This window comes from Oryza brachyantha, chromosome 3, assembly GCF_000231095.2.
Source record: "Oryza brachyantha chromosome 3, ObraRS2, whole genome shotgun sequence".
In the NCBI taxonomy this organism is placed as follows: domain Eukaryota; kingdom Viridiplantae; phylum Streptophyta; class Magnoliopsida; order Poales; family Poaceae; genus Oryza; species Oryza brachyantha.
Window position 1 is genome coordinate 13,122,814 of NC_023165.2, and position 26,323 is coordinate 13,149,136.

General features: G+C 40.4%; 3 protein-coding genes across 3 annotated transcripts; 1 reads left to right on the forward strand and 2 right to left on the reverse strand.

The window, feature by feature from the left end:
- The first annotated feature begins 8,062 nt into the window (after positions 1–8,062).
- On the forward strand, positions 8,063–10,415 carry LOC102709158 (2-hydroxy-6-oxononadienedioate/2-hydroxy-6-oxononatrienedioate hydrolase). The gene is made up of 5 exons (XM_006650088.3): positions 8,063–8,837; positions 9,345–9,437; positions 9,535–9,602; positions 9,744–9,874; positions 10,152–10,415. The coding sequence occupies exons 1-5, from the start codon at positions 8,142–8,144 to the stop codon at positions 10,205–10,207; spliced, it is 1,044 nt and encodes a 347-aa protein (XP_006650151.2). The 5' UTR covers positions 8,063–8,141; the 3' UTR covers positions 10,208–10,415.
- Positions 10,416–11,507: 1,092 nt separating this feature from the next.
- On the reverse strand, positions 11,508–13,207 carry LOC102701251 (metacaspase-1-like). The gene is made up of 4 exons (XM_040522157.1): positions 12,753–13,207; positions 12,204–12,652; positions 11,921–12,112; positions 11,508–11,835 (listed from the first exon to the last, which is right to left on the reverse strand). Exons 1-4 carry the CDS (start codon positions 13,105–13,107, stop codon positions 11,776–11,778), a joined length of 1,056 nt encoding a protein of 351 aa, XP_040378091.1. The 5' UTR covers positions 13,108–13,207; the 3' UTR covers positions 11,508–11,775.
- An 11,500-nt stretch (positions 13,208–24,707) lies between these two features.
- On the reverse strand, positions 24,708–26,323 carry LOC102701529 (metacaspase-1-like). Its single transcript, XM_006651393.3, has 4 exons — positions 26,006–26,323; positions 25,456–25,913; positions 25,145–25,357; positions 24,708–25,048 (listed from the first exon to the last, which is right to left on the reverse strand). The coding sequence occupies exons 1-4, from the start codon at positions 26,307–26,309 to the stop codon at positions 24,989–24,991; spliced, it is 1,035 nt and encodes a 344-aa protein (XP_006651456.2). The 5' UTR covers positions 26,310–26,323; the 3' UTR covers positions 24,708–24,988.

The window sequence follows — 26,323 nt, forward strand, 5'->3', positions numbered from 1 at the left end:
ACCATAGAACATTCCAATTCTATTGTCATATATGTGTCAGTTGAGTAAAATCTAACACTAACAGAGGATTCCAACCCACCGACGCATCTATGTGCCGAGTACAACCAATTTATCGATGTTGGTTCATAATAAAAACTAGCGCTGATAAAACTTAGTTCCATTAGTATCGGTTTTTAATATAACCCTGTACTAATGAGTAGTCATCCGTGATAGTTTTCTTGGTGATTCGTGAACCAACACGACTTGATCTGACCACTCTTTAAGACCAACCACTTTCTTATTCCTTACTCTTGACATCTCACCTGATCCTCATTTTTTCTTTTCTCCATTCCCTCCCCGACTCCCCCTCTCTACCCATTAGACGACAATGGCGAAGCTTGGTGGATGACGGTAGTTGATCAACCACTCCTTCTCTCCCTGGTGGCTGACCTGCTAGATAGGCTCACTATTGGTGGCTACCCCTCGCTCTGGTGCTAGGCTACTAGATTCGGTGCCTGTGGTCATAGGACACCAGATCCAATAGCCTCTGCACTCACTGCTTTCATGGCCATCATCTTTGCCCTCTCTAGCCGCCTATGCATGACTATCCACTACAAGCTCATCGCCTCCATGGATGTCGCCTCTGCCCTCATTGCCCCATGGCTAACTCCTCTGCTTGAAGCATATAAGTAAGCTCGCCGCCTACGCCACCCCTAAGTGTTATCTATTATGCTACATATGGTGAGGGAAAGAAGGTTATGTTCCTTACCAGACTGCAGGGTTTCTTTAAGCAGTTACGTTGTCAGCCCATAAGTGCCAGCTCTGTTCTTTGCCTTAAGTCTCGAGATTTTGTATAATGTGGATGTGAACTTGTTTTTTTTTTCACTTGTTACAATAGTTTTTTATCTGTGATGTTTTTCTATTCTTGATGTGTGAATGTGGATCTGCGGGGCATGAGGTTGATTGGGTCTATGGAGGTGGACAGCAAGGGCTTGGGCTGCTCAATGAATTACGTTGTTAATCAGGCATGTATCTTCTATTATTTTGGTTCGTAAGATACATTAGTGTCGGGTTACTTGTGACAACACCAACGGCTCTCCTCACATCAGTGCTGATGTGGTAGTGTTAGTTCTAAAAACCGGCGATGATGGCTTTTTGAAACCAGTCCTAATGTGCATTTCTATGGTGTAATCTAGTCCTGGATAGAGATGGCATGCAATGGAGAATTCACTGTCGGGGGTCACCACCGTGTCCCCCTTTCGGTGCTGATAAAATTTTCCTTTCCCCGCTGCTGCCAACCACGACGGGGCTATATTTAACCCAACCCTGATCACCACACAGTGATTTTTTCCCATGGTTTCCTCATTGGCAAAGCTTCGGTTGGCTAGAGGCGCGACCATAGACGAAGTCAGAGGTGGCCAGAGTGTCACACTATCTGATAAGGCGGGTGGGCGGCCAGCATGCGCAGGAAGGCGGGCGTAGTCGGGCGGACGCATGTGGGTGGCACGTGGCGGCGGGGCCGCGCGTCGGCAGGATGCAGAGGGGCCGGCATGCGTTGGCGGGTCTCCACGCCTCCACGGTCTCTGGAAGCTGCTGGTGGTGGATTGGGTTGTTCAATGTTGTTTACTAGGGCTAGGCTTTATAATTCATGGTTATTGGGCTTTAATTTTTTTGGTCGAATATATAAAGTCTATATTTGGTCTCCCCATAGTGCAAATGGGTCACAACCGGGAGCGGGGACAGAAATTAGTGGTGCATTGTCCCCGCCCCCACATCCCAATGGGGATGAGTTTTGAACCATTTGATTCCTCATATATGGTAGATAACAGCCATCCCCATCCCTTAATGGATGAATTTACCATGGGAAATCAGATGTTGGTCCCGTTACTATCTCTAGTCCTGGAAGTAGCTTAGGGAGATCTTCGACGAGTTAACACAAAGAAGGTAAGTTAGCATTATGTCTATATCACCGAACTACAGAAAATTATGGCCCTAAATTCAAACCATAAACTACAAGACCATAAGACCATATGAAGGATGACTATCAAGACCAATGCTTGAAAAGCAGTAATATTAGCACCGAATGAGATGGACAGTACAAGTTGGATTTCTCAACTTATCATATAAGGTCATGCCTGAACTTTTTTTTGCCTGTCATAAATCATGGCCATTTAATTAGACCGAAGAGTAGTGTTGGAAATCTCGTTTGGTTTCCTATTTACGTGAGGAAAGATCAGTTTTTGCAATGTTCTCTTTTTCATGGAAGTCTACCAACAACTTTAAGCATGAATCAACAGCATGTGAATTTTATATAAAACAGTTTACTTCTAGATCCGGCACATAATTAATAAGAGAATATATTTATGTAACCTATGTCGCTGATGTAGCAACCTAATTAAGTATATAAAATGCTTTTTTATACTTCGGGAGAATCCTTGTCATGTGATATGGTTGCGAAATATCTCCCTCAGTTTTCCACTGCCCAAAAGGCAGTTTTGTTGCCTTGCCGCCGCCGTAGATGCCTCGTAGGTTTACTATCGCCATTCCAAAACACTCGTTTCATGTATTTTATTTAATGACGATGACTTTTTATATGTGTTGGATTATTTATGTTATTTAAAATTTTTATAAAAACATTTGATATTATATGTTATGTTTAAAGTAACTTTGATGATAGAAACATACACAATAAAAAATAGAAAAAATCAGAGGTAGCTAAGCATTTCTAGGTTTGTTTAGCATTGAGCTAAAAGATTCTCTTTAATTTAAACATTTAAGTGGTCCAATTTTGAAGTTTGAATTGCTTAGATTCCCTTTTTAAGCACCTAATTTGTGGAGTCTCTATATATATTAGAATAGTCATAGGAATCGATGCAACAATGTGCATATTTTAATATAAATTTTGGATCCTAAAAATATTTACATTTTGAGAAAAAGATATTTGGCAGTGCTTAATCCTACCGGCATTATATATATAAAAACAGCACCAGATCCATTTGGTCACTGCCTCTACCCAAGAACCAACGGCAATGAACGCATGGTCCTCCCCATGTTGGTCAAGTTGAGAGGGCATTGACGCCAGCTCGGATCCAGAAGCTGGGCTTTGGAGATTTGGAGGACGCCGTTGAGGGTCTACAAGTTGGGTGAGAATGCTGCCATCAAGATAACAGCCCTTCACTAATCTACCAAGATTTCGTTAATTTCTCTATTAGTTCTTTTGATATCTTTCAACTAATTTTTGTTTAAGATTCAACTCTCTATATTGACACTTGACAACCTGTGCAACTGTACAAGTGCATATGACCGCTATAGTTCATAAGAATATCTTTTAGGATATTGTCAGAGTCAATCGCTCGAGTTACGTGTACAAAGGGTGATAATAGGTTGACGACTGTGAGTCCATTCACAACCCGATTTAATGTTTAAATTTTTTTAGATAAAAAATCTATAAAATTTAACTCACCTTATGTTATATCCAATTCTTAAATTTTATAAGCAAAATGATCAATTACCACCCTTGAGATTGTACCACCGGTTCTTGTAAAACACAAGAATGATGAACATAGATGGACATGCATTTACTTGTACTAAAAAGTTACGTCAAACAGAAGATATGTGAGATGTACTATATCTGTTTTACGTTATCGCTAGCTTTGAGGATGTTCTAAATCAAATCTCTTTGAACTTAACTGAATTTATTTAAAATTAAATAAAATCTGCAGTAGCAAAATAGTTTCATTAAATCTATAATTGAATATAATTTACTACTCTATCCATGTTTTTATATGAATATAATTCATTACTCTATCCATGCTTTTTATTGGACGCCATTGACTTTTATGTTTACGTTTGACCATTCGTCTTATTCAAAAAATTATCAAATATGTGAAATTATAAGTCATACTTAAAGTTCCCATAACAATAAATCAAATTATAACAAAATAATAAATAATTATATATCTTTGTAATAAGATGATTAGTCAAGCATAAACATAAAAGTCAATGGCGTCATATAAAAAACATGGAGTTAGTATTATATTTATTTTGTGTTGAGAGTAATGATATTTTTCTATAAACTCGACCTAATTTAAAGATAATTGACTTAGGACAAAAGGTAAAGTAACTTATAATATATGACATGGATGGAGTAGTATGTCATCAGGGTTCTCCTTACCGCGCAAGCCGCCAAAACCGCGGTAGAGCACGGATCCCGCACGGTAACCCCAAAAACCGTGATGAATTTGAATCCAAAAAATTTGAATTTAAACTCGTGCGGTTTTCATGGCTTACCGCGTGGTTTGCCGCGGTTACCGCGGTAACTACATAATGTCATTATTGTAGGTAACAGGGTTCGCATTACCGCGGTTACCGTCACGGTAACCGCGCCCTCCGCCGAGGCACGACTTCGGTAAGCCGCGGTAACCGAGTTTAAACTTGAGGATAATTTAAAAAATTTGAGGAAATTTAATGAAAAAAATATATGTTGTATATGTTGATATACAGTGTAGTTTTGTCAAAGAAATTAATGAAAAAATGTATTCCTGGCGTAATTAAAAATCATAAACGAGTATTTCGGGAAACAAAATTAAAAAATAGCCTATTGCAAGTAATATTTTATAGGAAGATGGTCAAGAATATATTGTGCTGAGTCATTATTAATTTACACTAGACACTTAGGTACATAATGTTGAAATACAAATATACAACGATGAATATAGGAAAAATATATATAGAGAAAAATTATACGTGCATTTTAGTACATACATAATAGTTTTATTTGTAATAATGAGTAGTAGGTATAGTTGTGACGCAGCAATCAAAATGAAATTGTCGTTAGAGTGAATTATTTGGTGAAGGGTGATATGCCGGTGTATGTTTGTATGTTGTAATATCAAGAATTTAGAAAATGTCATGTGAAATTTTCTTGTTTTCCCTATAACATGTCCTATTATCATAAATATAGTCACAAAATATTTTCCTATTTTTCATGTATTTTTTTAGATTTTTTAAAGTTTTTTTTCATTTGACATCACATCCACGGTCTCTTCGCGGTAACCGCACGAGTTTAAATTCAAATTTTTTGGATTCAAATTCATCACGGTTTTTGCGGTTACCGTGCGGGATCTGCGGAAGCGCGGTACTGCGGTTTTGGTGGCTTACACGGTAAGGAGAACCTGGTAGGTAAACTTATTAAAAAAACCCGACCCTAGAAAACCATACAATAGGCTAGTCCTGGGTCTAGGTATGGAAGCCGGGAAGCCCAAAATTTATAAAAAATCTTGACAAGCCCGAATGGAAACCCAGGCCGGCACAAGAAATCCCAAGGGTCGGCTGCTTGGGCTTGGGCTTTTAAAGGCTTTTTTCAGGTCAGACCCGACCGGGGTTTGAACATGTCTAATTGTAGGTGGTTTGCAAATAAAATAAATGAATTAAACTAATGTGATCGTAAAAAGCATTTGCTAGCTAGCACCAATTAATAAGATGGTTCCCTGTGTTTCCACAATTGTATACGTGCTCTGCCTTTCGCAAACTGTAGCTTTATAAATTAGTCAAGCTTTATTACGTCAACAAATGATTTAGGTTGTGTACTCTTTTCTTCAAACCAAAATTTTTCAGCTTCTCTTAGCTTATGTTAATGTCTCACATCGGTGACAGCATCCAGAGAAAATGAAGTGATACCAGTTCAGGACCGAAAAAGTCCAATATGAAATAAAAACTCACTTGCAATAAAAGGACCAAAAAAGACATCTTTTTTGATGGGCCTCAATTTCGGCCCATTCAAGCAATGCAGTTATTCCTAATCATACAGAAACATACGAAAAAAAATATAGTTACACCTAGGGCTGAAAACGGAGCGGATAGTTTTCGTCCGCTCCGAAAAAAAAAAGATATGGAGGTAGCTCAGAACGGATATTTTCCGGATAATTGGAATACGGATACGAATACGGATAATTTTCTTCGGATACAAATACGAATATGGTATGACAACGGATACGGATATTCCGACGGATATCCGCAGATTGTAATGAGCGGATATCCGCGAACACCTAAAATCAGTTCAACCCGCTTGATTCCAGGTCTGGCCCATCAAGGCATCAATCAATTTACTACAAATTGCTTTTGTGCTATTAGACTATTAGTATTTGTTGAACTCATTATATGCTATCAGTATTTGTTGAACTCATTATATGCTATGGGGTGGACTTATGTCACTTATCTGTTACCCATGAAACTAAATGTAACATGTTTAATCTATGATGAGGCCTAACAGGACCACTATCTCGATTAAGTTAGCTATATATATATATATATATGTGTGTGTGGGGTGCTATTTGTCTTTACGAATGGTTTGACTGGTTTGTATGTTCCGAGAAATATTTGTTTTCGTATTCGTGTTCGACTACATCCGATCCTTATTCGTATTCAAGATAATTTCTATTTGTTTCCGTATCCGAGATATTCGTATCCGTTTCCGTATTTGCCTAAAAATATGGAAACAAATACGGTACGTGTATTATCCGTCCGTATTCGCTATGTTTTCAGCCCTAGTTACACCTGTATTATAAGAAGGAAGGGGGGACAGGGGACATAATGAACATCATATTACACATAAAAAGAGATTAATAAAAATAGATAATTCCCTTGTATGTTTTCATAATCCTGAGTCTGAACGGAATATTTGATTTTTTTACCACCACACACCTGATATCATACATAACAAATTAGTACTACCTCCGTCTAAAATGTTTAACGCTATTGATTTTTTTATACACGTTTGACTATTCGTCTTATTTAAAAAATTTACATAATTATTAATTATTTTATTTACTGCTAAATACTTTTATGCATATATATATTGTTTTACATATTAAAAAAATTGAATAAAACAAATAGTTAAATGTGTATAAAAGAGTCAACAGCGTCAAACATTTAGGACGGTGGAAGTATTATTTTTCTACTTTTGTTCCACCTGATAGCAAGGTAGACAGATAGCAATAATATTAGTAGAATCGGATGCATTTTTTTTTCAACAGCAGAAATTGATCCAGCCCTAGAATCAGATGCATGCTTTTCTAAAATGTTCAAAGTACGTGTACATTCCCCGCTCAGAGAGAGAGAGAGAGAGAGAGGAATTAAAAGTGTGATGAGAAGAGTACTCTCTACCAGCGAAGCATGGAATCTGACAGTTCTCACCGACAGCCGATGTAATCATGTTAATCAATTAGCTCTACTAATTAAGCTGTTCTTTATCACCAACATGTATAGGTGGCAAGCAGTTTGGCACAAGCTGCACCTCAAGGCAACAACAAGCACCTCTCTTTCAAAATTAATTACTATCTCCGTATTTTAAACGCTGACGACATTGATTTTTAGCATATATTTAATTATTTGTCTTATTAAAAAGCTTACATAGTTATCGATTATGACTTACCTATTTATATATTTATATTATATAAATTTTTTAAATAAGTCAAACGATTAAATATATGATAAAAAGTTAATAGCGTCGTTAGACTACGGAGTTCCTTCTTAATCAGCGAGGGTGCATGTGAACAACCTTATTTTACCTCTCACCTTCACACCGCTGCATCTTTCTACATCTATCCCGTTTGCCACGTAGGAAGCATACATTACTATACGCACAAACATCGCATTTCACGAGTCAATTAATAACTAAACTCCATTGCTAAAAACTATAAACAAATTATTTGGAACCCTACTTTTACCACAGACAGTTTAATGAAAAGGAATTATTCATCCTGCCAGCGTCTGATTTTACAGGACTTTAACATGAATTAGTTCCACGCTCGCAAAAACACCGGGTATATTTCATATTCATACTTTTATACTCAAAAATTTATACTATGATATTTCAAAGATACTTTGCTTCGTTTGGAGGGGAAAAAATTTATAATTTTTCATGGCTATCAAAAACACAGAATGTGTCACAATATATACATGTCTTAACTTAGTAATCCACGTGTCGCCGCTTGACAAGGCCGCGGGCCCACGGCCCACCAAAAATAGCAAGGCCCCCCATTTGAAGCCCCCCACCCCGCCACCAATCCTCGCCGCGCGCCGCCCGACCCAACGCCGCCGCGATTCGCCGGAGCCGGAAGCCGGAGGCCCCCACCTCCGCCGCGCCGTAGGTCGCGAGCCCAATGGCCTCCGAACCCACCGCGGCGGCGACGGGGGCTCCACAGCCAGCCGTAGGGCGGAGGCGGCCGCCGTGCGTCCTCAGCTTCTCGCTGGCGCGCGACCGCTTCCTCCGCCGCCGCTTCCTCTCCGCCGGCCTCCGCCCCTTCTCCGTCCGCCTACCGCATCCCACCGAAGCCGGAACCACCGTCCACGTCTGGGCCCCGCCGCGCCCGGCGCGCCGCCCCGTCCTCCTCCTCCACGGCTTCGGCGCCTCCGCCACGTGGCAGTGGGCATCCTACCTCCGCGAGCTCATCGCCGCCGGCTTCGACCCCATCGTCCCCGACCTCCTCTTCTTCGGGGACTCCTGCACGCCCGCCACCGACCGCTCCGAGACCTTCCAGGCGGCGGCCATCAAGGCCGCCATGGACGGCATGGGCGTGAGGCGGTTCGACGTGGTCGGCGTCAGCTACGGCGGCTTCGTCGGGTACCGGATGGCCGCCATGTTCCCGGAGGCGGTGGAGCGGGCGGTCATGGTGTGCGCCGGGGTGTGCCTGGAGGAGAGCGACCTCGCCGCGGGCCTCTTCCCCGTCGCCGGCGTCGCCGAGGCGGCCGAGCTGCTGGTCCCGAGCCGGCCGGCCGACGTGCGGCGGCTCGTCAAGCTCACCTTCGTCCGGCCGCCGCCCATCATGCCGTCCTGCTTCCTGAGAGACTACATTAACGTCAGCCATTTCATCTCTTCTTTTATTTATCCCTTACTTGATCCCCATTTGTCCAGAGATGGGTTTTTCATCACTTCGGTTGGATATTTCATCTAAATAGTCATAAAAAGTTTTTAAAAAAAATGAACGAGACAGACTAACATGAGATATATCAATACACGAACATTGCAAGTTCAAAATCTTCTTTCTACAAGTTGTAACAAAAACAACAACTTTAGCTATGAAGGTATGTATACTAGTTTTGGTTTAATTTGTATTTTTCTTATAACTTGCAAAAGTCAAATTTGGATTTGCATGTTTATGAAATGATATGTCTCATATTAATCTATCTTGTTAAATTTTTTCAATAACTATTTAGATGACATTCAAGAAATGAGTGAATATCCAACCGAGTGATAGAAATATTTTCTCAATTTTTACCCTTGAATTTATCTCTATAATTACACGGTTGATCCTGTCATTGGCATGGATCAATCTTGTGTTAATTGTGATTGATGCACGTATCAGGTGATGGGATCAGATCACAACCAGGAGAAGACAGAGCTGTTGCATACTCTCATCAATGGCAGGAAGCTTTCAGATCTTCCAAAAATCAACCAGGTAATTGATTTTCTCGTTGCAAAGTTGCAACATGAATGATGTGATTGCTAGAACAGAGCTAATCACTGGCCACATGTTCTTCCACCTAATTATGCAGCCAACTCTGATAATTTGGGGGGAGCAGGACCAGGTGTTTCCAATGGAGCTTGCTCATAGATTGCAGAGGTTTGTTTGCTTGATGCTTTTCCTCTGAATTTTGGTAGAATCATTTACCAAACAGAGTTCCTGAATTCTGATAGAAGAGAAACATGTAACAAACAGAGTTCTTGTTGCTACTAATTATCGAACACTGGTATTGATCAACAGCCATCTTAAGGAGAATTCTCGATTGGTGGTTATCAAGAACGCTGGGCATGCAGTCAATCTTGAGAAATCAAAAGAGGTTTGCAGGAATATCATCGAGTATTTGCGAGAACCGGTTTCAATTGCTCCAAATGGTATGAATCTGTTCTTCTGCTTCCAGTTAATCACAAACATCATGCAGAACCAAATTTCCCTTTTCATGTTCCAGACGAATGCCAGCTACTGACACTTTGCCGTACCATGTTCTGAAGATTCGTTTCATATTTCCAGTTTCAACAATTAGCAAACTAACCAATCAAACTGTTGTTTAATTTTCGGACGATGAAATTTTACAGACTCTGTAATCTGGCATGAATGTTGGTAATGGTTGAAGCATTAACAAGCTTTGTTAAACTGAATCATGATGTGCAGCTGCATTAAAGGTGGACACTGCTGAGCTTGGGAATCACCATGAAGAGATTGCTTAAGAGGACTACAGATGTATGACGATCTTGTTAACTTGTAGAGCGGCTGCTGTAATGGAAATATGTAACCACGTGGACTGGGCTGGGGAAGGCACCTGTATATTTGTGAAAGGATGGGTTTACAGAAGGGAATTAAAGCTGGTTTTTAGCTCTGTTCTTGTGTCGGGTTACATCGTTTCTTCCTTTTTTTTTTTTGTGAGATCAAGCAGCATAACACCTGTTCATTACCAGACGAGGAAGTTTAAGGTACACCGAAACTATTTTGAACCATCCATGACAGGATGGATCTAATGGTCCATATTACTCTTACCTTCGTACTTTCCTTCCCTTAATAAAAATTACTCTTACCTTCTAGGAGGTAATTTTATTTATTACCATTAAAACTTTCTTAATACCATCATTATATTAGAATAAGGAAAGAAGTTTCCTTTTAACAGTATGCATAAATTCATATTGCTACAATGAACTTTGATGGTAAAATGCGAATTTTGAATGAAGTTTACCACAGTCAAAATAGAAGTCCTTTTTTTTGTTTCTTCCAATTTTTTAGTGGAAGATTTGAAACAGTTTCAAATATCGAGTCATATCTAACTTTTTATTAAGATATAGTAGTTTGGAAGATGAAGACACAACCAATTTTTTTTCTCTAGATCGTTGATTTATGTTAAATTTCATTAAACTTCCTATCAAAACTATGGCAAAATTATTTATATGTATGGCCTAATATTTGAATATGTTTACATTCTTGGGCAAATATTGAACGTGAATATAATATTAGGAAGGATAATTTTGTACTCCATTACCTTTCCATTCAGTCATTTATTAATAAAAATGTCAATGATTTTTTTACCTAGCAAAATAGATTATTTATAATCAAGGGTTAATTAGATCCATGCCATTATAAATTTGTCAGTTTTGAAATATGTCACTACATTCAACTAATTATAAGGATGTCACTATAACTTTAAAACTATTTCAGATATACCATTTTTGGACCAAATTGCCCTTTACATATGCCAAGGGCATAGTAAACAGCAGATGAGTAATATGGTCCAATTTTTTTTAAAAAAAATACACCGAAAGGGTATGGAGTGGCATATTTCTAATAGTTTTGAAATTATAATGACGTCCTTACAATTAGTCCAATTGTATTGGTATATTTCAAAACTAGCAAATTTATAATGGTATGAATCTAATTAACCCTATAATTCAATGGTTAAGATCTTTTCTAGCTTTCTTACCTCTAGAGAGGTCAGATGGTGCACTGAAAAATGACTCTTACCAGACAAGTAGACACAAGACACAATCACACACAAAACAACTTTATTATTACAGTGAGGATCAGGGAAGATACAATCCATGCAGGGATGAAAACCAACGAGAAGTTCAGAACCCTGTGAGAGGGAACCAGTCTCAGCTGACACATTTAACACAGCACAGTTTTCTCGCACAACACAAAAGCTATATAATAAGACGTACTATCATCGACCATTGATCGATTTTTAATTTATTTGACATCACAATTATGATCATCTATTATCGAGGGCGGCGAGCTAAGTACTATAGAAGCTTTACAGCAGGAACGGCTTGCGGTAGATGTCGAACATCTCAGAGCAAGACATGTTTGGCTCCTGCAAAAATAAATGGAACAAATTAATCAATTCAGAGGGAGACGACGACGACGACGAAGAAGAAGAAGAAGGGGCAGGTACGTACCTGAACGCCGCTGAAGTTGGCGACCTTGCGGATGGGGGCGCCGATGGGGCCCTGCAGGTTGCAGTTGACGCCGCCGTCGCGCATGATGGACCTCATGGAGGTGAGCATGCGGCCGTACGTGGAGCGCGGCTCGGACTCCACGGCCTTGATGAAGCTGTGCGTCATGGCTCCCACCGTCGAGGCCTCAGGCAGCTGCATGAACGAACGGCCATGGCGGCGGCGCGCGTCAGGGTAAAGAAAGAAATTAAAGATCGATGTCGAATGGTGGGGTGGGGTGGCTGACCAGGCTCATCTTGTTCTTGCCGTCGCTGCAGCCGCTGAAGAGCACGGCCTGGCCGCCGGTGGTGCCCTTGTAGGCGCCGGTGGGCGGGCGGTGGTCCTGCCACTGCCAGCTGCCGTTCCTGGAGAGGCGGCAGAGGAAGGGGAGGTCGAGCACGGTGGAGCTGTGCTCGGCGTCGACGACGGCGTGGAGCTTGGCGCCGTGCACCAGCGGGCGGACGATGGCCTCGTTGATCTCGTCGTCCAGGATGGGGCCCTGCTGGAACGAGTCCATGGGGCAGATCGCCTCGTCGTACCCGTCCACCTCGTCGCCGTCCTCGTCGGCGATCTGGGCGCCCAGCCCGGAGAAGTGGAACACCAGCGAGTCGCCGTAGCTGCACCCCTGCACCAGCCAGTGCATCGCCATCCGGATGTTCTCCTTCGTCGCCAACCTGCTCGGGTCCTTCTCCTCATCTACGCGCAACAAGCAAACCCAGTGATCGATCAGCTCCCCAAAACCATATGTACAGTCGCCATGGCCGGCGACGAACGAGGCTCGTCTCGTCTCATTCACCGGTGAGGATGAGGACGCAGTCGTTGGGGAAGCCGAAGCGCTCGCAGAGGAGGTACCGCATGCACTTGACGTCGTTGACGGGGCCCCTCAGCTGGCCGCGCCCGCGCCGCATCCCGGCGTACGTGATGCCGATCAGGACGGCGCGCTTGCTGCCCCGGGCGTGCGGGAAGAAGCCGCCCCCCGCCACGGGCATCATCGGCGGCTGCACCGCCGGGCGGCGCCGGCCGCCGACGCGCGTCACGCCGTTGCACTGCGCGCACTGGATGGCGCGGGCGCCAGGCATCACCGGGAGGGACGCGCTGCAGTACCTGCACCGCACCGCGCCGCCGCCGGGAAGCCGCCCGCCGAAGTTCATGGCCGCCGCCGCGCGCCGAGATGGGGAGCTAGCTCGAAGAAGCTGATAAGCAACTACGTTTAGTTTGCTCGCTTTCTCTTGCTTGAGCACCCATTGGGGCTGCACCCTTTTATAGAGCCACGCACACATGTTTCATTTCCTACCAGATTTTTCTCTAATTAACTTACATCTTATTCTACTGTGTATATAACAAAACTAATACTCCCTCCGGTCATTATTTTATTATATGACGTTTATTAAAAAAATGCTACTATATAACTACTCCCTCCAGACATAATTATACGTTGTTTCAGATACTCAAATTATAAAGGGAACATGCAAAATCATTTGTCTAAGGGAACAAATAAAATTGATCGGCATTAAGTCAATTTGGTTGTCCTAACCATCGTGTATTTAAAACTAGAGGTAGTATATTTTGGATCTTCATACGATCTTTAACGTGTTACTTTGACCAATAATATTTACACATATGAAATGTTTGTCCTCATTTTTTTTTCATGTGGTACACAGTAAAGCTAGACATGGTTAGGCCCTCCGGGTGTGTGCTTGGAGTAAAGCTAGGCATGGTAGAAAGGTAGTTAGGTCCTCCACGGTGTGTGATTGGAGTGATGCTTAAATAGGAAAGAGAAGGTTTAGACATCACTCCACACACCGTGGCAAGTGATGCCAACTTTAGATGATGCCAAAAAAATATGAGAACAGGGCATGTATATGCACTGGTGCTTAGAAATTTAATAACTATATATATTTACTGTAGAATGTATATAGAAGTTGAAATCTTACGCACACATCGTCAGGACAATATTATTTTATTTGCACGTAGCTCCCATGTCTTACAGATAGCTAGATGATTATTTTTTAACACATTGCAGCTGAAAGAGAGCTATGCTTATTTGCTGTGGTGGGGCCTACAAATTTAGTGGCTGCACTAGTACACTGTAGAGGACCTTATAGACTTACAGTAGCTTAGGACCCTCCCCTTCTATTACAGCAACAACAATTTGTATATCGTAAAAGTTAGTAATAGTGTGGTTGCGTGGGAATTATTTTAAGGTGGTAGTCGATAAGTGTGGCTCCACTGTATATATGGCAAGAATGAAGTACATAAGATGATCAAACCGTAAGAAAAAAAATCAACATTGCGATATGTTTCTATCCCCGTTTCTCTTCTATTTTTTAAGCATGCTCAATGTATATGGACAAATTACTTACATAGTCCATATAGATATATACACATATATAGTCTTTTGTTGTTTCAATTTACAGAATGTATATATATATAAGCTAGGACCCATAAATCATACCAATACTCCTAACTCTCTCACAAAAGAGGAAGAGAGAGGAGAGAAATAATGTATTTTAATTTATATGGATAGTACATATAGCTAAAGTTAACTCATCCTATTTTATCTCCTAATACCCCTTTCACAACGGTAAAATAGGTCATGCAAAGTTATAATAATGTATTTTTGGCTCATATTGTAGATGCCCCTAGTCCCTTAGTTACAAATAGTAGCAATGGGGGTGATTGATTGGTTTTTTCTTGAAAAAAGTCAAATGATATATTTACAAGCAAAAAATAATTTATGAATAAAAATTTTATATACGCATCTATAAAATAAACTTCGGTGAAAAAAATCTCAAAATCAACTCCAAATTTAGGTTTAAATTTCAAATTTTGACTTATAAACATTAAAAAATGAAAATATCTGGGTGAATATGATCAAGTATTTGTTACTTACTACTTCTATAACAGTTATTACCGTCTCTGTGCCATAATAAGTATAGCCATGTTGTTCCATTTAAACTACACAGATATGTTTATTATGGGGACGGAGGTAATACTATAGAGTATTTATCTTAAATTGTGGATGCCCTTAAATCACTGTACCAGACTTATTTTATTATTCTAATGTAAAGGATGGTGATCAACATGTATTGCCTGCAGGATAGCTTTTACCAATAGTGACAAATATTCGAGTGAGAAATCGGTAGATGTTGGGTAGACCTTTCTTCTTTTATGTCTTTTTCAAAAAAAAAAAAACTGAAGGGAATATAACCCATGTGATATTTCTTTTTCTTGATTGTGCTGTGATTCTTTTTATATTTTTAGAAAATGTTTTGGTTTTGTAGTAGAGCACACATGGTTTTCGATTTGCCTAACTCAGAATGCAATTCCTCCAGGTTGTATATGTACCAGACGTAATTCGTGCTAGCATATATATCTATCACTATTATGTCATCACAACACTTTTAACTTGTAGACTCAACTTTGATCATTCAATTCATCTTATTTAAAAAATTATTCCTAATATTCAAAAATACGTCATGCTTTAAATGATTCTAGGAATAAAACAAGTTATAACAAAATAAATAATGTTTTCGAAAAGAAATAAGACAACTAATAAAACTTCATGCCCTTAAATATGGAAGGGCCGGGGTATATCTCTACTCCTTGAAAAGGAGATGTTGCCCTCATGATTTGGTGTGTTTTACATACCCCAACTGATGCTATATGTTACCTTTGGGGTGCGTTGGTTTTTTTCAATTGAGCGGTTGACTTTTGGATACCCTTCGTCTTATTAAAATACATATAATTATTGATTATTTTGATATGATTTAATTTATTACTAAATTAACTTTAAGTATGATTTATAATTTTACATATTTGGTAAAAATTGAATAAGATGAAGAAGCAAACGTAAATTCAAAAGTCAACTACATCAATTAAAAAAATTCTACCATCAATTGGCTAATATTTGACATTTCCATTACTGTATATTTTATTTTTAAAAATTAAACCCAACAATATTTTTTAGACAAATTGCAACATATAAACGCACGGAAGATTTTTTTTCTCACGCCCGCATAAAGGAATATATATACTTCATTATACTTGAAATATACATCTCTATGATCGGACGTACCAACGGTAATATCTACTTGTCGGAATAGGATAGGAAAGTCACATTTGTAATTGGTTGTGAATTTTTTGAATCATTTTAAAAATCTCAAAATCAACTCTAAATTTAAATATTAGCTTATAGACAGAATCGGATAGATGATGGCCATAGTGCAAGAGATATGAGTATGAAATGAGGATATATTGTTGTCACCGGAACATTTTCTGCACTCCTTTAATTTCTTCCTTTCTCTTTTTCAGAAATCTAAAGGGGGTGTATGGTAATCTTAATTTTCTTTTGAGTAAAATGATTGTGCCATGTCTAATTCTCCTTTGATGAATATATGTTATCTGATTCTACGATATAGGCTCATATTAATTTGAGTATTTTTACCATATAATATCATGCCAATAACAATCTACTGCTTTTACCGAATGTGTGGATGAACTGGAATATATTCATTCAACCTTCATAAAAGATAAGTCCTATAAATTCTTTTCAGCCACACCTGTCGCCGAAAGGAAAATATTATAATTTTGTGAGAAATGCGCATAATCATCTATAAATAGGAGAAAGGAAACGAGAAACTATTGTCTTGTGAAATGAAGTAATCATCGCATAGTACTATTTTTTTAATGATATGAGATTTCTCCTATTACAAAAATATACCCCTCACATTAATTTAAAAATAAAAAACCTATAAATACTGCTATTATTTAAAGTACAAATTCTCAATTTAATTCAAAAGATGACAAAATTATATGTTCTCATCAATTAAATCTACTTCCATGATTATATATATATATATATATAATATTAAAAATAATTAAAACCCACTTGTATTGATTTTTTACTCTCAATTATAGTTTTAATAATTTTAAAATCAACAATTAATAAACATAGAGTTGTGCTTGTTTCAATGTGCTAATTATAGTGTGTGTGTGTATTAGTTTAATGAATTTAAAATTCAGAAGTATAAAACTTGTTAAGCAATTAATAATGAGTTCTAATTGATCATGAGTCGATCTTAGTAAGTTTCTAATGACTTAATAATTCAAAGTTAAAAATATATATATTTCCACATTTATAATATTTTCATAATCTAATAGTTGTACTATCCAAATTATTAAATTACAAATATAGAATTTTTTGGAACATGATCGATCTATTATAGGCATATTAAACGTTTCTAGTTCTTGATATATTACATTTAGAAGAATTAGAAAATTTGTGGAAAAACAAAGTTGCTCCACCTCAAGATTTTCTTACCTTTCCAAGGTAAAATGACGGCACCACAGTGACTGATGGATTTCAGGGACACCGGCTAACATTTCGATGAGAATAATAGAGGATTTTGTCCGTGGCTATCTAAGGTCGAGCCCACATATACATATCAACAGCCGACCAACCATGGTGATATATAGATTCCACTTGATAATTTCTCTCCGAAAAAGAAGAATATTCCGTACTGGATAAGAAGGCTGTGTGATCGAGCGAGAGAACAAGATGAGACTGGCGGCGACCGAATCACTTTCTCCGTTCTAAAATATAAGTAATCCTAAAATTTAAATTTTATATTATAATATAAGTATTTCTACATCGATTTCTATACACCGATTTCTACGCTTTTAATCATTATTTTTAATTATTTTAAAGCTAATCAGATGGTTAGAAATAAAATCTAATTAATTCAAAATTTAAAAATTAACCAGTTAAATGACTAATGAATTTTCATTTATCTTGTTAGTCTATACTAAATAATAAAAAAATATTTATATATTAAAACGGAGACAGTGCGGTATCCAGGGCTCGCGTGGCTGCAGCCTCCTCTCATTGATCGCGTTGAGCACCTCAAAGCGCCACGTACCCGTCGTCGGCGAGCGACGAGATAACAACATGCGCCTGCTTGGCCGGCTAGCTGAAGCATCTCATCTGCAGCCTCTCAAAGAGATACCGAATTTTACTACTAGTTGGCCGTCGAATGTTTGGCTGGCGAAAATAATTGGATGCTCGCGTTATGCCGGGGTCGTCGTGGATCACGCCTTGTGCCGTGTCCAGCGATGCTGCTGGCTCTTTTTTCTTGTACGGGACACCGCACTGAGCAAGCTTTATGCTCGTGTTTGCTTCCGTGTAGAATTGCAACTCTTTCGCGCTCGTTTGGGCGCGGAGGGTTTACCTTGCCGTCAGGGGCTGAGTTATCTTTAATAAATGTTATTAATTACTGCATGGTAACCGTGACGAAATTGACAAAAAAACTTATTTTTAATATTTGTTTGATCTTGGTGGGTTATCGTGCAGTAACTCTTGGTATGGTTACTCATGTTGGGGAGGCGCAAAATCTTGGCAAAAGGTAGTGAAATACTTCACGTATTGTTAACGCCATATTTTGGCAAATCGTCGTTATGAATTGAAACACAGCTAAAAGCCGAATCGGTCAAGAAAAGGGGAAATCGGCTAGGCGCAGGGAGCTGGGTGCGGTAAGGTTTCCAGCCGATGGAGCCCAGATCGGACATAAGGTAGAGATAGGATCGGATAAGGGTTGTGTGTCTGTGTAATTTGATTAGGTTTTATCTTAAATTCCGGTTGGGATTCTATTATCTGATTAGAGTCCGAGCCCTGTAAGGTAGTTAGTAACGGATTAGTATCCGGTTAGTTCCGGGGCTATAAATATAAGTGTCCGGGGTCCTTGTAAGATATCTCTAGATCAATTCAACTTGGCGCATCACCTCAAATCTTTGACTTGCTTGAGTTTTCGGCGTGGGGTTTGTTAGCTTCGCAATGGAAGTTCTAGTTCGTCAAAACCCGTCGATCAATTAAGACAGAAATGTCTCGGTTAAGTCCGACCTTCTGCTTAGTTGATCGGCGGGTTGGGTTCTGTCATTATTTTAATCTGTTTTAGCTTAAGGTAATGGCGGTTCTCGGTCAAGTCTTCGTAAGCTTTTCTGTCTGATCTGTTTGCATAGGTTTTGCTGATCTAGTTCTGTTTCGGTTTGGTCCGATCAATTGGGTTTGAGAAGTTCATGTTATCAGATTGGATTGGGGGCTTGCGAGGGCTTATCGCTGGAGTTTTAGCCAGCAGTATCTTGAGTAATTCATTGATTAGTTGGTTAAACCTGTTGATCTTGGTTATATCGTGCTAGACTGCATACTGTCTCGGTTAGATCTGATCTATGTATGTTTAGTGCGATCTGTCCGTAGAAGTATGTCCAATCGGCTGAGATTAATAAATTAGTTGGTGGATTACGCTGCTTTGCTATCTCGTTATTTGCATGCTATAATATTTATCTGATGTCATGCGTGGCTATGTTTAGATCTATACTGTCTCGATTAGGTTCGATCTTCTAGATCTGGATTGGGCACGTATGTTATTAGTGTTTATTGTTTTATGCGAGTAATTAGTGTAGCATTCCAGTTCACGTATAATTACATGCTTAGTCCTGTGTCGACTGATAAGTTTACGTGCGATAGATATTGGAGTGGTCCGATCGGCCGGTTAATCTTAAGACTATCTCAGTTAAGTTTGATCTTTTAAGATTAGCCTGCTGGTTGTCTTATTTAGTCTTTATCTTACTTCCGACTCGGCCGATTGGGCATATTTATAACTGTTATAACAAAATTCATGTAAATTCGACCGTTTAGTCTATCGGCTAGGGTCCTGGAACGGTATCGGTTGTCCGGTCGATAGCGATTTTGGGGTTAACTGTTTTCTATGTTATATCTTGTCAGTTACAGGATCAAACTGACCGACACGCTGTTGACGTCAAAATGTGAACGTTGACGCGTCACACACGAAGGCCTGGGAGTCAATCTTAGACAGCTCTAGTGTAGGACCTAAATTCTTAGAATGCGCGGGCGTGCCAGTCAGTTTGATCCTGCAACTGACAAGATAAATGGTAAAACAAGCCGATCGGCTATCGAACCGATAGGTGAATAAATAACTAGCCGATCAGACGTTGATGCTGCAGCGGTTAGCCGATAGGGTAAACGATCGACTGTAAAAACTTGGATCGGCTAGAAACACCAATAGAAATAGACTTAAAATAAATATTAGACCAACGTAATCCGCTAAGTTACTTATTAATCTTAGTTCATCGGACAAGCCCATATAACCAAATTGAACTAGACGTACAGAGATTGGATTTAACCAAGACAGTATGCAGTCGGGCACGATATGATTATAGGAAACATAAAGATCGATAAGGCTAACAAATAAACTGACGAATTACTTGGAATAAACAATGAATCACGTGTTACGATCGGCTAAACCCAACTTGCATGTAATTCTTGTAAGTCGATGCAACATAAATAACTGCCGATATAACTAAATCAAGTCGATTGGTATAGAAATAATGCAGTAAAGCAATCAGCTACTCTATTGACGTAAATATGACAAGCATGTAGATCGGCAAAAAATCATAGGCTATAGACGGCGGACAAACAACCAATATCCATAAACTACCTAGTCCAGATTGCTAAGAATAATCATAGAAGATCGGACCCAACCAAGACAGTTCAAGATTGAACCTAGCAATGTCAGGATAGACACTAAACATACCTAGATTGCTATTAAGCCAATAAGCCGATGACTGGTAACCTATCGGTTGTTAGTGCGATAAAACGATGAGTAAAATACATCAATCTGATATAAACTATCTGACAAACGCAATCTACTAGATCAGACCTAACCGAGACAGTACTAGATTGAATATGTCAAATAGCAAATATCAAACCAACATAGATCGCCCAAAGTGGTCGACCAGATCAACTCAAAACACGAAAGTGATCTAAGTTGAAACTGATACGATAACTAGCAATCGCGCAACTGGATTAGAAGATCAGACCGAACCGAGATAGTTCTAATCTAGCCGAACGATTACCATGGCCCGGCGGAACGTATGACTTACCCCTCCGTCGGAGATCGAGACGATGCAGCCCCACGTCAGGTGCCAAGTTCCGCCAGAGTTAAAAACCTCAGACAAGAGGGTGGCGATGCGCCGAAAGTATTTGATCTAATTGATTAGTAGATCTCTTACGATGACCCGTGGCATACATATTTATACCCTCGGGTGGGGCTAGGCCATGTTGAACACGACATATAACTCCTAATAAATAAAAAGAAATAACAAACTAGTCATATGCGGACTCTATCTCTAACTCCTACTAGATAAAACACACAAGTCCCGATCGGACTCTAATCTCTTAGAGATAAAATAAAATCCTAACTAATTCTAATTAATAGATAAATTTACGCCGCCAAGCCTTGGTCTTTACGATTCCCTGTTGGATTCGAACTCTTCCGAATAAAATTTCTATCGGCGATTGCACATTTTCTTATCTGAATCCAATACGGAAATTTACCAAATTTTGGTGTTAACACATGCCCCCCAGAGATATATGATATGTTTCTACATAAATAATCCATGAAGCCAAAGATATAATATTAAATATGCTATAACTTGTTGTGTATTTTAAGTCTCTACCTTGTAGATATCTACTACTACTATTTATATATAAAAGGAAGTAGTGGTAGTGGTGGTGGGTGGTGGTGAATCTGCCACCTATCCCACCACCAACTCTCTTCTATTTTTTAATAAAAAAAAGTTGAGACTTATATGTTAAACCAATTTTATTAACTATATTTTAATAAAATGCTAATGATATTTTTTAATAAGATCCCGTTGCAACGTATGAGTAATATGCTAGTATATATTACATATATGCACCCTACGAGCATATACCATTGATTATTAAGGTTTCTACAATATTTATGATTTTCACGGGGTTCACCTGACTCGGCCACCTGATTCGAGGATGCAGGTGATCTGGGTTGAGGGCAGAGGTGGAATCAAATCCAATGCAGTGTTGTTAACTAATATACGAGTCTGGAAACATGCAGAACTCACATATAAATAATTTTTTAAGTACTTGAGAAGGTACAGTAGCTATCAAAATTTTATATTAAAATTTTAATACCTACATGCTTAAGCTTCTCACGTATATATCAGTGAACAGTACCATCGGTCGTCAAGTGAACAATGTGCATGGTTGATGGCAATGGAGGTGACCTGAGGTCCTGAGCAGCTCTGGGCGGATGTGGAGGACAAATTAAGGTGATCAGGCAACCCGACTACCAGGCGTGGTGACAATTATGGACGTAACGACCCTAGATTAGTCGATATCATGTCCATCTTTTCATTGAAATTAAACATACACGTAGCAACCTGTTAACAATTGAAAAATAATTTACGTAAAACTTTTGTGTAAGTATTTTTACTGATATAAAATCAAATGGTAGAAATATAGTACGATAAAAAAATATTAAAATTAACACCAAATTTAAGTTGTAAATTTTAACTTTTAGCTTAAAAGAATAAGCATAAACATAAAGACAAGGGCTATTGGTTCTTTTCCTGGTCATCGAGTGCTACGGAGGCAAATGAAAAAGGCGCAAAAGAGATAAAAGAAAAGGTGCAGTGCTGTAAAAAGATGGCGTCGCAGTGAGTCACGGTGCATAAATTAATAGCCGATGCATTGTCCTCTCAGCCAAATAACATCTTTCGCTTATAATAATAAGTATAAGCCGTTATATGAGCAATTAAAATAATCTATGCCTAAAACTTTTGTACATGTGTTATTGTGTTCCTATTTTTTTGAGAAGTTAAATACTGTAAAATAAACTATGATGAAAAAATCATAAAATCTATTTTAAAATAAAGTTTAACATTAAAATTTGGGTTTACAAGAAAAATTTGGGTTTAAAATTTGTTTAGCTTAGTAGGAATAATCATATAAGATCGGACCCAACCGAGACAGTTCAAGATTAAATCTAGTAGTGTCAGGATAGATACTGAACAGATCTAGATTGCTATTAAGCCAATGAGCCGATGACTGGTAATCAATGAACAAAATGCGTCGATCTGATATAAACCATCTGACAAACGCAATCTACTAGATCGGACCTAACCGAGATAGTACTGGATTGAATATGTCAAACAACAAATATCAAACCCACGTAGATCGCTCAAAGCGGTCGACCAGATCAACTCAAAATACAGAAGTAACTAGAGTTGAAACTGATACGATAACTAGCAATCGCACAACCAAATTAAATGACCGGACCAAACCGAGACAGTCCTAATCTAGCAGATGTGATTACCATGGCCCGGCGGAACGATGGACTTACCCCTCCCCCGGAGATCGAAGCGATGCAGCCCCGCGTCAGGTGCCAAGTTCCGCCGGAGTTGAAACTTCAGAAGAGGGTGGCGATGCGCCGAAAGTAATTGATCTAACTGATGTGTAGATGATTTACAATGACCCCGGGCATACATATTTATACTCTCGGGTAGAAGCTAGTCCGTGTTGGACATGACATACAACTCTTAATAGATAAAAAGAAATAACAAACTCCTATTTAGATTCTATCCCTAACACACAACTCTCTATCGGACTCTAACAACCTTAGAGATAAAATAAAAATCCTAACTAATTCTAATTAATAGATAAATTTATGCCGCCAAGCCTTGATCCTCATGATTCCTTCTCGAATCCAGTCTCTTTTGGATAAGATTTTCATTTGCTATTTATGTCTTTTCTTAACCGAATCCATCAAGAAAATTTACTAAATTTTGGTGTTAACAGCTGTGTTATTTATACCAATCGGCTGGATTTAGTTAGATCGGTAGTTATTTATGTTGCATTGGCTTATGAGAATTACATACAAGTTGAGTTTAGCCGATCGTAGCAAATGATTCGTTGTTTATTCCAAGTAATTCGTCAGTTTATTTATTAGCCTTATTGATCTTCATGTTTCCTATAATCATATCGTGCCCGACTGCATACTGTCTTGGTTAAGTCCAAACTATGTATGTTTGGTTTGATCTGGTTATAGGGGTTCGTCCGATCGACTAAGATTAATAAGTAACTTGATGAATTACGTTGGTCTAATATTTAATTTATTTATTGAGTTTCTAGCCGATCTAATTTTTTTATAGCCGATTGCTTTGCCTATCGGCTAACCGCTGCTGCACCTACATCCGATCAGCTAGACTTTTAGTTACCTATCGGCTTGATAGCCGATCGGCTTGTTTTACTATTTATCTTGTCAGTTGCAGGATCAAACTGATTGGCATGCCCGCGCACCCTAAGATTTAGGTCCTGCACTGGAGTTGTCTAAGATTGACTCCCGGGCCTACGTGTGTGATCGTTGATTGTTATTTTCAGCATCGACAGATCGAAAATTCAATCATTTTCATAGGAGGGGCATTTCTAGATCCACCTATGATCTACAAGAAATTCGTTCGCGAAATCATATACTCCATCCGTTTCATAATGTAAGATGTTTGATTTTTTTTTGCAATGTTTGACCATTTGTCTTATCCAAAAAATTATAGAAATATTATTTATTTTGCTTATAACTTACTTTATTATCAAAAGAACTTTAAGCGTGACTTAACAATTTTTATATTTGTACCAAATTTTTGAATAAGGTGAATAATCAAACGTTGCAACCAAAAAAGTCAAACATTTTACGTTATGAAACGGAGGTACTACTTAGTACTGATATACATTTAACCTACTAATCTCCTACTATCGGAGGGGAGGACCGAAAAAACTGAAAAATTCTCAAGTTCTGGAAATTGCAATACGAAAATACTGAGCACTGTTGGCTCAGTAGTTGTACCGTAGATCTGTCCCCTTCTCACCGGTCGCCAGTAAAATCGTGATCGAATAGCTGCACATGCAACAAATCGGAACGGTCCCCCAATTTGTAATTTGTAACTTATATAAGAGTACATATATAAGTAGGCATGCGCTCATCTCGCATATATGCAACGAGGCCACAATTAACCACGCAGCACACTAAAGTAGATGATTCGATCCCCAGCGCTGAGAGGTTGATCTGGGCCGGCGTACGCATACGTGTTCATGTTCATGGCGGCTCAATTGTCATGTGGCGGGAGAAATTAAATCAGTGCACTTCACAGCAGAAACGGCTTCTTGTAGATGTCGAACACCTCCGACGAGCAGAGCTGCGGCTCCTGCATGCCATGCGTCGGCCATGGCACAAATTAATTAACCGTCAGTTCATGCGTCTTCTCCGAATCCATCGGAGCTCAGGTGATCGCGGCACTCACCTGCACGCTGCCGGAAGGGATCATCTTGCGGACGAACGAGCCGAGCCGGCCGGGGAGGAGCCGCCCGACGCCGCCGCCCCCTTGCCCCTCCCGGATCGTCGCCCGCATCGCGCTCAGCAGCCGCCCGTACGTCGTCCCGGGCTCCGACTCCACCGCCTTGATGAAGCTGTACGTCATGGCGCCGATCGCAGCCGCCTGCTCCGACGAGAACCCCTGCGCATATATATGTTCTTGCGAGGATTAATCAGAGAGTTGAAATCTTGACGAGGGAGAGGACGGAGAAGACGAAGCAGATCGACGGAGTTGCGCACGCTGCTATCCGCGGACTTCTGGTCGTCGCTGCAGCCGCTGATGGAGATGGCGATGCCGCCGCTGGTGCCCTTGGTCAGGTCCGGCCGCCGGCTGTAATTCTCCCACTGCCAGTAGCCGGTCCTCGACAGGCGGCAGAGGAAGGGGAGGTCGAGGATGGAGCCGCTGTGGCAGGTGTCGACGATGGCGTGGAGCTTCACGCCGGGGCCCAGCGGCCGGACGATGGTCTCGTTGATCTCGTCGTCCAGGATCTTGCCGCTCCGCTCGAAGTCCAGCGGGCAGAGCGCCTCGTTGTAGCCGTCCACCTCGTCGCCGGTCACGTCCAGCTTCTGCACGCCGTGGCCGGAGAAGTGGAACACCAGCGAGTCGCCGGCGTCGCACCCCTCCACCAGCCACCGCATCGCCGCAGCCAGGTTCGCCCTCGTCGGCAACCTGGACGGGTCGGCGTCGCCCAGATCCTCTGGGGAAGACGGCCAAGAACAGCATCGATCAAGCGGATCAAAGCATCGATCAAGCGGATCAAATACTGGCGTAATCATCGTCTTTAGTTACCGGTGAGCACGAGGATGGACTCGCCGGGGAAGCCGAAGCTGTCGCAGAGGAGGCGCCTCATGCAGTCGACGTCGTTCACCGTGCCCTGAAGCTCGTAGCTGGTGCCCCTGTAGCTGACGCCGACGAGGAGCGCGCGCTTCCGGCCGGGGGCGAACGGGTATCCCGCCGGCGGCGCCTCGCGCCTGACGGATCCAACGGAGGACGCCGCGTCCGCCCCGAGCCCCGCGCCGCCGCCTTCGCGCAGGTCACGGCCGCCACGCCGGTCGACGCGCGTCGTGCGGTGGCAGCACTCGTGTTGCCCCATGGCGGCGAGCCGGC

What these genes read in the sequence shown, in the direction of transcription:
- LOC102701251 (XM_040522157.1), bottom strand. Translation starts at nt 13,107, where the DNA reads ATGAACTTCGGCGGGCGGCTTCCCGGCGGCGGCGCGGTGCGGTGCAGG. An exon ending in GCAAGAACAAGATGAGCCTG is followed by an intron (nt 12,113 to 12,203) that starts GTCAGCCACCCC and finishes TCGTTCATGCAG; the next exon opens with CTGCCTGAGGCCTCGACGGT. An exon ending in CCAACTTCAGCGGCGTTCAG is followed by an intron (nt 11,836 to 11,920) that starts GTACGTACCTGC and finishes TTATTTTTGCAG; the next exon opens with GAGCCAAACATGTCTTGCTC.
- LOC102701529 (XM_006651393.3), bottom strand. Translation starts at nt 26,309, where the DNA reads ATGGGGCAACACGAGTGCTGCCACCGCACGACGCGCGTCGACCGGCGT. An exon ending in GTCCATCCTCGTGCTCACCG is followed by an intron (nt 25,914 to 26,005) that starts GTAACTAAAGAC and finishes CGTCTTCCCCAG; the next exon opens with AGGATCTGGGCGACGCCGAC. An exon ending in AGAAGTCCGCGGATAGCAGC is followed by an intron (nt 25,358 to 25,455) that starts GTGCGCAACTCC and finishes ATATATGCGCAG; the next exon opens with GGGTTCTCGTCGGAGCAGGC.
- LOC102709158 (XM_006650088.3), top strand. Translation starts at nt 8,142, where the DNA reads ATGGCCTCCGAACCCACCGCGGCGGCGACGGGGGCTCCACAGCCAGCC. An exon ending in TCCTGAGAGACTACATTAAC is followed by an intron (nt 8,838 to 9,344) that starts GTCAGCCATTTC and finishes TGCACGTATCAG; the next exon opens with GTGATGGGATCAGATCACAA. An exon ending in GGTTTCAATTGCTCCAAATG is followed by an intron (nt 9,875 to 10,151) that starts GTATGAATCTGT and finishes CATGATGTGCAG; the next exon opens with CTGCATTAAAGGTGGACACT.